At 39.9% G+C, this 12,147-nt stretch overlaps 1 protein-coding gene across 4 annotated transcripts in view; it reads left to right on the top strand.

Annotated features, from left to right (window-relative positions):
• The window catches only part of MSH3 (mutS homolog 3), a 265,070-nt gene that overhangs the window by 247,335 nt on the left and 5,588 nt on the right, over window positions 1-12,147 (top strand). For all 4 annotated transcript variants that reach the window (XM_074384262.1, XM_074384265.1, XM_074384261.1 and 1 more), the window contains 2 exons: window positions 859-988; window positions 9,038-9,206. In XM_074384262.1, the coding sequence (XP_074240363.1) occupies window positions 859-988; window positions 9,038-9,206 (299 nt within the window). The remainder of the gene's footprint in view (window positions 1-858; window positions 989-9,037; window positions 9,207-12,147) is intronic.

Genomic DNA, 12,147 nt, shown 5'->3' with positions numbered 1-12,147 from the left:
CTGGCTCTTAGTTGATTATCTCGTGGTTCTGGTAAGGAAGGAAAACAAAAGGGAAAGGGGACTCTCTATAGAATGTGGATTTTTCCCACAAGAGACTTCGCAGGGCAATTTCAAGGCATGGCAAGGAAATATATTTTGGGCTTAAATATCTTCTCCATGTCTCATAATGTTATGCCAGAGTCATATTGAAAAGCAAGTGACAATATACACGATCCAGTAACACTCATCTGATGAGAATCCATGGTTTGCAGGGCATGACTCCTCAAACCCCTTATGTAGGAATTTGGGCAAGATGAACAATCAGAGCTTAGTCCTTACTGGCAGTAATGTCTGGAGGAAATAGCGAAGTCCAAATTGAAAGACATTATGCAAAACAGCGTAAGTGCCCCCTCCATCCATACTCTATTCCTGTACAAAAGGATACTTTTTATTTCAAAAATGTCCATGTCATGAAAGACAAAAAAGAAACTTTGTTGGGATAATTAGGGAAATTTAGGAACTGTGTATATAATAGTAATACGTTTCTTGAGTGTAATAATTGTATTCTAGTTAAATAGGAGGATGTTTTGTTCTTAGAAGATAGAATCTTAAATATTTAGAGATGAAGTATAATACCCGCAACTAATTCTTAGATGGTTCAGGAAAAAAAGTCTCTGTGGAGTGGGGGGAAGAAGAAAGGGAATATGGCAAAATATTAACAATTGATTATCTGGATAAAGAGTATATAATAGTTGGTCATTGTACTTTACTTGTGACTTTTAGGAGCGTTTAAAAATTTTCGAAAGAAAGTTGAAGACAGATTTTAATTAAAATAAAATTTCAAAAGGAAATAACATTTATTCTGTCTTATTGCTGTAGGTGAAATCCTTAACCCTGTTTGTCACCCATTATCCTCCAGTTTGTGAACTGGAAAAAAATTACTCGCACCAGGTGGGGAATTACCACATGGGCTTCTTGGTCAGTGAGGATGAAAGCAGACTACCTCCAGGTATGAAATATTCCTGCAGTTGGTACAAATACTGGTTTTCATGTTTGATAACTCAAAGTTTGTTGGAATATGAACTTACTGCTTATTAATAATGAAAGCTGTGAATGTGAGCTATAAATAACGTTTGCCAAGATTCATTTTCGCTAAGCTTTAGGTCAAGTAGAATTCACATTTATCCTTGCTGTCTCCGAGTTCTTCTCTGGTCTTCCTTTTCTCATTTGTTGTGGCAATCCTTTTCTCTTTTTTTATAGGAATCGGGTGTGAGTGAAGGCGGCACTTAGGTTTTCCTCTTAGTGCCTTATACTTTTACATGATTCATCTCAGTAAGGATGACAGTCAATTGCAGAGTATAATTAGTCGTCTTTTTAAAATGCTCAATATTTTACCCCAAATATCATAACTTACTAAGGGCCATATACTGTACTGGACATGGGTTTTTATTTTAATATTACAAGGAAACTGAATCTCAGACAGGTAAAGCAGTTTGACCATGTCAGGACTTAGATGGGGGCTGAAACGAGCCGAGAATTCACTTCTGCTTCTGGATTCTCTTCTGTTCTCCTCGGCCAGAGCTGCTGTGGGGAAAATCTACAATATTTTTCCTAGTCTTTCCGGTTACTAGTGTCACCGAAATGGGACATTTTATGAAAAAGAACACCGTTATCCAATAGCAGTAAATTTAAGAGCAGTAAGTAATATAGTAGACTTTAGCATTTTTTTTCTGTTCAGTAGTAATTGTTTTAAGCTACCAGCCTGTAGGCCTGTGGTGGGTTACACAATTGGTATGGTACAATGGAAAATCCATCATGCAAGATACTCCAGAGTCCAAGTTTTATTTTGGAAAAGTAATAAGGATGGACCTGAAAAAGAAATCAGGCAACTGGCCCAAATAAAACAAAGCACTGGGCCTAAGATAAATGTAATGTTAGGCAGTTCCTGCCTTTCACCACCATGCAGTCTTGGAAAACACATCATAAATTCTCTCATGGAAGTAGTTTTGTGTCTATTAATCTGCATCCAGAGTGACAAGAGGAGACGTGAGCTAAAACCCTTGGGACAAAGAGAATAGAGTTCACCAACAGGGAAGAGGAGGAGTCAGTGCTGCTAATGCTTGCATTTGATGTGAACTGAAAACTAACCCAGAGCATTGTACCTTTCCCTTAAGTGTTCTGGGCATTTTATTTTATTTTATTTTATTTTTTTGAGACGGGGCCTCACTGTCATCCAGGCTGGAAAGCAGTGGCCTGATCACAGCTCACTACAGCCTCAACCTCCCAGGCCCAGGTGATCCTCCCACGTCAGCCTCCCTGGTAGCTGGGACTACAGGCATACACTACCACACCTGGCTGATTTTTGTTTGTTTGTTTGTTTGTTTGTTTGTTTGTTTTGAGACGGAGTTTCTCTCTTGTTACCCAGGCTGGAGTGCAATGGCGCGGTCTCAGCTCACCGCAACCTCCGCCTCCTGGGTTCAGGCAATTCTCCTGCCTCAGCCTCCTGAGTAGCTGGGATTACAGGCACGCGCCACCATGCCCAGTTGATTTTTTTGTATTTTTAGTAGAGACGGGGTTTCACCATGTTGACCAGGATGGTCTCAATCTCTTGACCTTGTGATCCACCCGCCTCGGCCTCCCAAAGTGCTGGGATTACAGGCTTGAGCCACCGCACCCGGCTTGATTTTTGTATTTTTTGTAGAGGCGGGCTCTTACTGTGTTGCCCAGGCTGGTCTCAAACTCTTGAACTCAAGCAATCCTTCTGCCTTGGCCTCCCAAAGTGCTGGGATTACAGGATGCTGTAATACTTTGCCTAGCTGATTTTAATTTTTATCAATGAACATAATGTTTAAAATTCAGTGGTACTAAAAGGCTCCTGCTGACAAGCTTCCATCCTTTCAGTTCATGTCCTTCCCCATCCTAGACCCAAGGCAACTACTTTCAACACTTTTCTCCATTTCTGTTGTATTTCTGAGTAATGTGCATATTTTACTGTCTCGCGATTCATCGAATTGACACATTATTGATGAACCTCTCATTGTGTTAGTTGAGAATCTTCAGTTTTCCCTTCCTCTGTCCTTCTAGTATAGTCATTTCACATGTATTGTATGTCATTCTTATTTGTTGTTTTCATTATTATTGCCATGTTAAGTAATGCTTACTTATGAGCCAAGTATGGAGACAAGTGCATTTTTTTTGTTTTACAACATTTTCTATTTTCTCAAAAATAAGAATTGACTGTCCTTATTTTTTCATTCTGTTTTGTTTTGTTTCTGAGTCTATAGCTGAATCTTCCTGTACCCTCCAATAGCTTTGTAAAATGCCTCTGTAGATGTTTTTCCATACAACTGAACCTACTGGTTCCCATTTGTCCCACTGGGACCCTTCCCCCTGGAGCCCTTTGTCCTCCTGCTCATCTAAACTGGCTGCTGTCTCAGCCTGCTGCACAGCTGTCATCCTGCCTGCCTTGCTGACATCCTAGGAGTTCCATTACCCCTCTACTGAGCATGTGATTGCAAGGAACAAAACACTCAATCTCACACTGGCTCAGACAACAAGGATGCAGTATATATAATCCCATGTTCCATGAACTCCAGAGGAAGAGTAGGCTTCAGCTCCTCCTTTTCACGATTTCCAGGCTCTGTCTTCCTGCCTGGCAAGCTTTATCATCAGGCTAGTGACAATGGCTGCAGTTCTTCCTGGCATCATGCCCAGGATGTCCAAAGGGAGAAAAGAGATCAGCATTTCCTGATAACTCTTTCTTAGAATAAGGGAACTTTTTCTCAGATGCCTTCCAGTGTCTCATGATTGCCTCATCCCATTTTCAGAATTGAGTAACAGGCTCCTTCTTAAAACACTCCTTAGCAGAAGATGGCAGGGGTGATTCTGATGGGCCTAGATGAATCAGGATCAACTTCTGGAGCTGGCATTGAATACCCAGTCCCCTGAGTTAACTGATTAGCAAGTTAATTCCTTTTAAAAGTGGGGTTTTCTTAGGGGTGGAATAAATGTTGAATAGGCTACTACTAATATCAACTAAAGGAGGTAAAAGTTTTGAGATTTTTCATGAATGAAAATATCTCACATGCTTGTTGACCACATGTATGTCTTCTTTAGAAAAGTATCTGTTGATGTCCTTTGCCTACTTTTTAATGGGTTTGGTTTTTTCTTAAAATGTATATAAGTTTCTTATAGATGCTGAGTATTAGACCTTTGTCAGATCCACAGTTTGCACACATTTTCTCCCATTCTGTAGGTGGCCTTTTTACCATGTTCGTAGTTTCTTTTGCTGTGCAAAAGCTCTTTAGTTTAATTATGTCCCATGTGTCAGTTTTTCCTTTTGTCGCCATTGCTTTTAGCCTCTTAGTCATAAAATCTTTTCCCATTCCTATGTCTAGAATGGTAAAAGCTCAACATGACTGATCATTACAGAAATTAAAATAAAAACCACAATGAGATACCATCTCACACTAGTCAGAATGGCTATTATTAAAAAGTCAAAAAATAACAGGTGCTGGTGAGGTGGTGGAGAAAAAGTAATGCTATACACTATTGGTTGGAGTCTAAATTAGATCAACCATTGTGGAAAACAGTGTGACGGTTCCTCAAAGACCTAACAACAGAATTACCATTCAACCCAGCAATCCTATTACTGGGTATATACCCAAAGAAATATAAATCATTGTGTCATAAAGACACATGCACACGTATGTTCATTTCAGCACTGTTCACAGTAGCAGGACATAGAATCAACCTAAATTACCATCAGTGGTAGACTAGTTAAAGAAAATGTGGTACAAATACAACATGGAATACTATCAACCTTTAAAAAAGAATAAGATCATGTCCTTTTCAGGAATATGGTTGGAACTGGAGGCCATTTTCCTTAGCAAACTAATGCAGGAACAGAAAACAAAGCATCACATGTTTTCACTTATAAGTGGGAGCTAAATAATGAGAATACATGGACAGAGAGAGGGAAACCACACACAGTGGGGCCTGCTAGAGGGTGCAGAGTAGCAGGAGGGAGGGGATCAGGAAAAATAACTATTGTGTACTAGGCTTAATTCCTGGGTGATTAATCAGCACAGCAAACCCCCGTGACACAAGTTTACCTGCACATGTACCCCTGAACTTAAAAGTTAAAAAAAAAAAAAAAAAGAAATCTGTAGAGCTTCCATGTTCGAATTTATAGTTCAGCCAGGGTTAGAACTTTGGATTGAAAACCATTTTCAGTCAGAATTTTGAAGCAGTGCTCCACTGCCTGCTGCCTTCCAGTATTATTCCTGGCTATATCTGTGTTTCATCCATTACCTCACCCCAACTTGTCCTCTTCTGTGTAAGTTAGAGGCCGTTGCATAGGTCATCAGTAAAATGCACCACAGGTCTTTTGTATGGCTTCTAAGATACTCTAATTCCCATGATATGATAGGTAAAATAATGGACAGAGAAGAAACCTGTGTATTAGTCTATTCCAATCTGTATGATCTTGGACAAGTCACCTAATTTCACTCACCCCCTAAATTTTTGTGAATCTACTCTAAAAGCAATTTCAGAAATTATTTGTCAGCACACATCTCTTTAAGAACTGCGTAGAGAAGTTTGGCTTAAATATACATCTTGCTATGTTTCCCTGTAATTGGCAGAAACATGAATTATTACTTCCACTGACTCTAAGCAGTGCCAGGTAAACATTTTAATAATGTCCATTTAAGAAATGGCCATAGCTTATAAGTAGTTATATCCTCATCAAGAACTTTTACTGTGAGCCTGTAAAGAAACAGAGTTTTACTCATAAAACAAGTTTTATTCTCTCCCATGTGACGTTCTCTGACTTCATATTTCCATCCTACCAGCCCCCCCAACCTGTCCCCCACACAGAGGGTAAAGGAATACATAATTACAAAAAGAGATCCCCCAGGTGATTATGGAAGAGTGGTCTCATTCTTTACCTTGAACATGTGAGAACTACCATAATTACTACTAAAGTAGAGACCAGCATATAATGACACACTCAGCAACTGTTTGTATATTAAGGTATTCAGAGAAGTGTAATATTTTATGTAAGTTAGCTATATTTTGTAGCTATATTATACATTATATATATAAACATTGTTATAACTGTCTATACTATTTACATAAAAACAAAATATTTAAAAGTCGTTACAAATTTTTAAGTAGGGAGATTTTGTGGCAGTTATTAGGCTCCCTGGATGGATGGATAGATGGACAGACAGATGAATGGATCTTGTTTAGAAAGGTCAGCGTGGGGTCTAGATTATTCCGTAGAGCTGGAGACAGGGAGATCAGTTAGGACTAACACAGTTGAAGTGATAAACTGTTTTTCTGTCTTAAAGATAAGACATGGCTTTTTTTGATTGCTTATTGCTTTTCACTTCACTCTTACTCTTGTGAACTTTGAAAAATAACAAAAAATTATCCAGGTTTGCAGGTACTGGCTTCTAGCTGTGTCTTCCTTAATCTGTTCCCACCCACTTCTTCATGTGTGTTCCTCAACTTTCATTTGGGGGCAAAAAGTACTCTCAGTGCCTTGTAATGGAAGTTTGGGTCTGTGTTCCTGAGTGAGTTGGCATTCTTTCCACCTCCCTCTTTAGCACCCACCCTTGGAAAGCTCTCATCTCTATGTTGCTGAATTCTTAGAGAAGGGCCAGGGAAAATCCATTGTCCTTTTTCACTGTTGTGTTCAGTCTTTGGCTTTTTAAATTTTCACTGATAAAAGAAGAAAAGATATACATCTATCAAATGAAGTAATGATTGAGGAAAAGCTCTTAACAAACTCAAAAGTACACTGGGATTATAGAAATCTTTGTAACTATGGTTCACCTTGGATATTTTTGCAGCACAGTACAATTATGTTGAATTTCATGATAAAAGTTATGTAATATCCTGAGCTGCTTTAGCTTAAACTGCAAAGCAGTGGTTTGTTGTAATTATCGTACTTCATTACATCCTAATTCTTTTAAAGTTTTAAGTTCATGTCTATGTATATATATGAGACTGGGTTCTCTAGGAAGCAGATTCTGAGATTTGCATTCAGAAGGTTCATTGAGAGTGCTGGGCTGTGTTACAGTCAAAAGGCTTCAGCCATCCCTGCAGAGAGCTCTGAGGCTAGGATGGTCCTTTAGAGTTACCTCAACTTGGGGTGAGAGGGATAGACTTCTATACTGTTTATTAGTTATCTTTATTGGTTTGAGGTAATTTGCAAACAGTGTGCAGCAGATTACCCCCTAAAACGTGGCAGTTTAGAACAACAAACATTTATCACCTCATAATTTCTGTGAGTCAGGAGCCCAGGAGCAACTTAGCTGAACATCTCTAAGGCTGAACACTGTCGCCCTGTGAGAGACCCTCTAGCTTGGTTCCTCACAGGGCTACAGTCAGTCACCAATCAGGGCAGCAGCCATGTCAAGGCTTCCCAGCCCACTCACATGGCTCTTGGCAAGCCTCCCAATATCTGCTTCCAAGCCCACTCGAGTGGCTGTTGGCAGGCCTCAGGCCCTTGCTGACTGTTGGTGGGAGACATCAGTTTCTTTCCATGTGAGCATATCCATAGACAGCCCACAACTTGGCGGCTGTCTTCCCTCAGAACAGGCAGGCAACAAAGTGAGAGTGCCCAAGTCAGAAACCGGTCTTTCTGTAACTTAATCTCTGAAGTGACATCTTATCACTTTTACCATATTCTAGTCATTAGCAGTGAGTCACTGGGTAGGAATGACACAGAGGGAATGACACAAGCACATGAACGCTAGCCAGCCGAGGTCCTTGATGGCCATCTTAGGTGCTACCTGCAACAACCAGTCACTGGTTGCAGGCAGCCCCAAAGTGGGGTGTGGTCTTGGGTAAAGCCCCTCCCTTCAGCTGCAGCAATTTCCAAAGAAGGCAGACAGTGGAGGGTTGCAGGCTAACAGTCTTTCTGACAGCTGAGGGAATAAACTTTAGTCGAAAGTGGGATCTGGGTGGTACTGAACAGAATCCACTATGTGGACCTCTTAGTTAACCCGAATATTTAATAAACCAGAACACCTCAATCCTGTTATTTAAATTGTCCAACATGTAATATTTTCTCATCTGTTTTTAAAGGAGAAATTATAGGCCTGCTACGGTGGTTCATACCTGTAATCCTAGCACTTTGGGAGGCTGAGGTGGGTGGACCGCTTGTGCCCAGAAGTTCGAGACCAGCCTGGGCAACATGACAAAACCCTATCTCCACAAAGAAAAAAAAAAAATTAGCTAGGCCTAGTGGTATGCACCTGTAGTACCAGCTACTCCAGAGGCTGAGATGGGACAATCACCTTGAACCTGGAAGGTTGAGACTGCTAGTGAGCCAAGATTGTGCCACTGCACCCCAGCCTGGGAGACAGAGTGAGACCCTGTCTCAGAAACATAAAAAGGAGAAATTATATTGTATCAACCATGTACTAAGATCATTCTCATCCCAGTGCAATGGCTCATGCCTGTAATCCCAACACTTTGAGAGACTGAGGAGGGAAGCATTGTTTAAAGCCAGGAGTTCAAAACCAGCCTAAGCAACAAAGCAAGACCCGATCTCAACACAAAATTTAAAAAAAATAGCTGAGTGTGGTGGCACGAGCCTGTAGTCCTAGCTACTTAGGAGGCTAGGCAGGATTGCTTGAGCCCGGGAGTTTGAGGTTACAGTGAGGTATGATTGTACCACTGCACTCCAGCCTGGACGATAAAGTGAGACCCTATCTCTGAAAAAGTAAATAAATAAAATCATTATCTTTTTAATATAGACATTCAGTTCAAATTTGCAATGAATCATTGTTAAAAACTATTTTAAGTGAGCTAAAAGATAGATCCTACATGCACACAGCAGTTTCAAAACAGTATTTACCCTTTTCTAGACATGTCAGATTGATAAATGGAGCTAACAGGCAAGTAGGAACAGTGAACTTCTTTTTCAGATTGTATGCTTTAATAAAGTTATGAGAATTTACATGTCCTTTTTAATCCTCTAATTTGTTTCAGCTTTGAGGCACCGGTTTGATCTCTTTCTCTGTTTTTCTTTATTTCACAGGTGAAGAACAAGTCCCTGATTTTGTCACTTTCCTTTATCAAATAACTAGAGGAATTGCAGAAAGGAGTTACGGATTAAATGTGGCTAAGCTAGCAGATGTTCCTGGAGAAATTTTGAAGAAAGCAGCTCACAAGTCAAAAGAGCTGGAAGGATTAATAAATACAAAAAGGTCAGAGTGATTGTGCTGCATTTTTTCATTTGTAACAAAACCTAAGTTGTCCAAGAAAGAGGAGTGTCCTGAAAACGAACATCAGATCTACTTTTAAGCACCTCTTCAAATATTCTGAACCATTTAATTATGATGAAGTGAAAACAGCTCTTGCAAAGCTCAGATGAATTCAGTCCATCTTTATTAGATCATTATTAAGTTGCTAAATTGGTTTTTCGGTCATTTTTCTAAAGAATTTAGTTAACTCCTTAATATGTGCCAACACATTAGTTGCCTTAAACATGCAGTTATGCCAAAGGTTATTGAAGATATTTAGAACCTACAGAGGATTTCATTAATTCATAGATTTTATTCATATATGCAATGATTACATCCAGAAATTCTATCAGAACATTAATGAAAATAATAGTATTATGTAACAGGCAATCATAGTCAATATCCACATGTCACTTATTTTGTAGATTATGACAAATTTTTCCATTCTAAACTGGCTTCTGTCACTTTAAATGCTTATGGGAATACTTTCCACCTTTTACCCTTGCTATCCAGCCAATATGTAGTCAGTATATAAACTAATCTTTTTTTTTTTTTTTTTTTTTGAGACAGAGTTTCACTTTTGTTACCCAGGCTGGAGTGCAATGGCACGATCTCGGCTCACCGCAGCCTCCACCTCCTGGGTTTGGGCAATTCTCCTGCCTCAGCCTCCTGAGTAGGTGGGATTACAGGCACGCGTCACCATGCCCAGCTAATTTTTTTGTATTTTTAGTAGAGACAGTGTTTCACCATGTTGATGAGGATGGTCTCGATCTCTTGACCTCGTGATCCACCCGCCTCGGCCTCCCAAAGTGCTGGGATTACAGGATCGAGCCACCACGCCCGGCCTTAAACTAATCTCAATGTAAACCTGAGGTATACTTTGGAAGAAAGGTATTCCTAGGAAAATATATTAATAAATAGTAAATTACAGCCTTTTGTTTCCCAAATATAAAATTATAAGACAACATAAGCTCCCCATCTACCTACTGCCCCCTCCCGCTCCCGCCATTCCTGGGGAGCCTGATGTGCTGGGGACAGGACATTAGTACCCTGGTTGATAATTATATGACCATGATGAACAGATTGTTGATCAAATAAAAGATCTTGGCTGGCTACTGGTGGTTCCTGTGTTATACTCCAAGAATATTCTTTGGTTCTGGGAATTATTACCAGATTTCAATATTGAAATAATAATGCCTATCAAACTAGCTAAAGAAACAGTTGCTGCCGGCTGCGGTGGCTCAAGCCTGTAATCCCAGCACTTTGGGAGGCTGAGGCGGGTGGATCACGAGGTCAAGAGATCGAGACCATCCTGGTCAACATGGTGAAACCCCGTCTTTACTAAAAATACAAAAAAATTAGCTGGGCATGGTGGCACGTGCCTATAATCCCAGCTACTCAGGAGGCTGAGGCAGGAGAATTGCCTGAACCCAGGAGGCAGAGGTTGCGGTGAGCCGAGATTGCGCCATTGCACTCCAGCCTGGGTAACAAGAGCGAAACTCCATCTCAAAAAAAAAAAAAAGAATATTCTTTGGTTCTGGGAATTATTACCAGATTTCAATATTGAAATAATAATGCCTATCAAACTAGCTAAAGAAACAGTTGCTGCCGGGTGCAGTGGCTCAAGCCTGTAATCCCAGCACTTTGGGAGGCCGAGGCTAGTGGATCACGAGGTCAAGAGATTGAGACCATCCTGGTCAACATGGTGAAACCCCGTCTCTACTAAAAATACAAAAAATTAGCTGGGCATGGCGGCACGTGCCTATAATCCCAGCTACTCAGGAGGCTGAGGCAGGAGAATTGCCCGAACCCAGGAGGCGGAGGTTGCGGTGAGCCGAGATCGCGCCATTGTACTCCAGCCTGGGTAACAAGAGCGAAACTCCGTCTCAAAAAAAAAAGAAAAAAGAAACAGTTACTAACTTGTTTAACAAGGTGCAGTAGTACAATTAACTTCTCTTTCCCTACCTCCTCCCTCCTGTGCTTCCGCCTTACACTCTTCCACCTTGGTATACTATAGTTGACCAAGTCCAGAGTACTGGACTCTACAAATGGTACACAGCCTCCTCTAGTGACACTCTTTTCTGGCTCATTTCCAAATCACAATGCCAAAACAGAAGCAAAGTGGCATGATCAGTTTCAGCCTATAACTGTTACAAGGCAGATTAATATAAAATTTTTCCTGAGGGAAAGTTATCTGTGAGAGTTTAAAAATAAACTTAACCCTCTTCCTCTGCAAAGTCCAGAGACAAATTTAAATTCTCTTTAGCTGTCATCTTATTATTGTTCTTTTTCTCTGAAAAAAAGCCAGAATAAAACTTTACTACAAAGGATATATGTACAAGATAGCAACAAAGTATGTCAATTTCTATATTTGCTATAGAAATGTATGCAAGATAGTAATAAAATATGGCAATTCTGTATTTTCATATATTCTTGTTTCTGCTATAGAGCCTATAAAGCAAGAGCAAAAAATTTCACAGATTACTCATAAATATATTAACTCTTCCAACTAGTAAGTGACATTTTGAAATTCATGAAGTTATTTTGACAAGTTAAGAGAATTATTAGAAGACGTTGCATGGGAATGGAATCTGATAATTTTATCAAGATACTGTATTTGTTATTTTACCTTTTTCCTAAAAGTGCTTATCATATAAATTCCTTTGGCCAGATCAAAGAAATCAAACAGAATCTTGGGCCTTAGTGTGGATTTGTTATAATAGTTACCATATATTGAATGGTTACTGTGTGTAGAAATCATTCTGAGCAGTCATTTGCAGCAGCCTACACATTGTGCCAGTTACTGTGCTCATACATTAACTCATTTCATCCTTATGGCAGCCTTATCCCCATAGTATATTTGGGGAAAGTGAAGCCAGCAAGGACAGGACACTAACCCAGGGTC

The sequence above is a fragment of the Saimiri boliviensis genome, chromosome 1, assembly GCF_048565385.1.
Source record: "Saimiri boliviensis isolate mSaiBol1 chromosome 1, mSaiBol1.pri, whole genome shotgun sequence".
Lineage (NCBI taxonomy): Eukaryota > Metazoa > Chordata > Mammalia > Primates > Cebidae > Saimiri > Saimiri boliviensis.
Note: the sequence above shows the minus strand (reverse complement) of the source record. Positions and strands in the feature narration are given on the sequence as shown.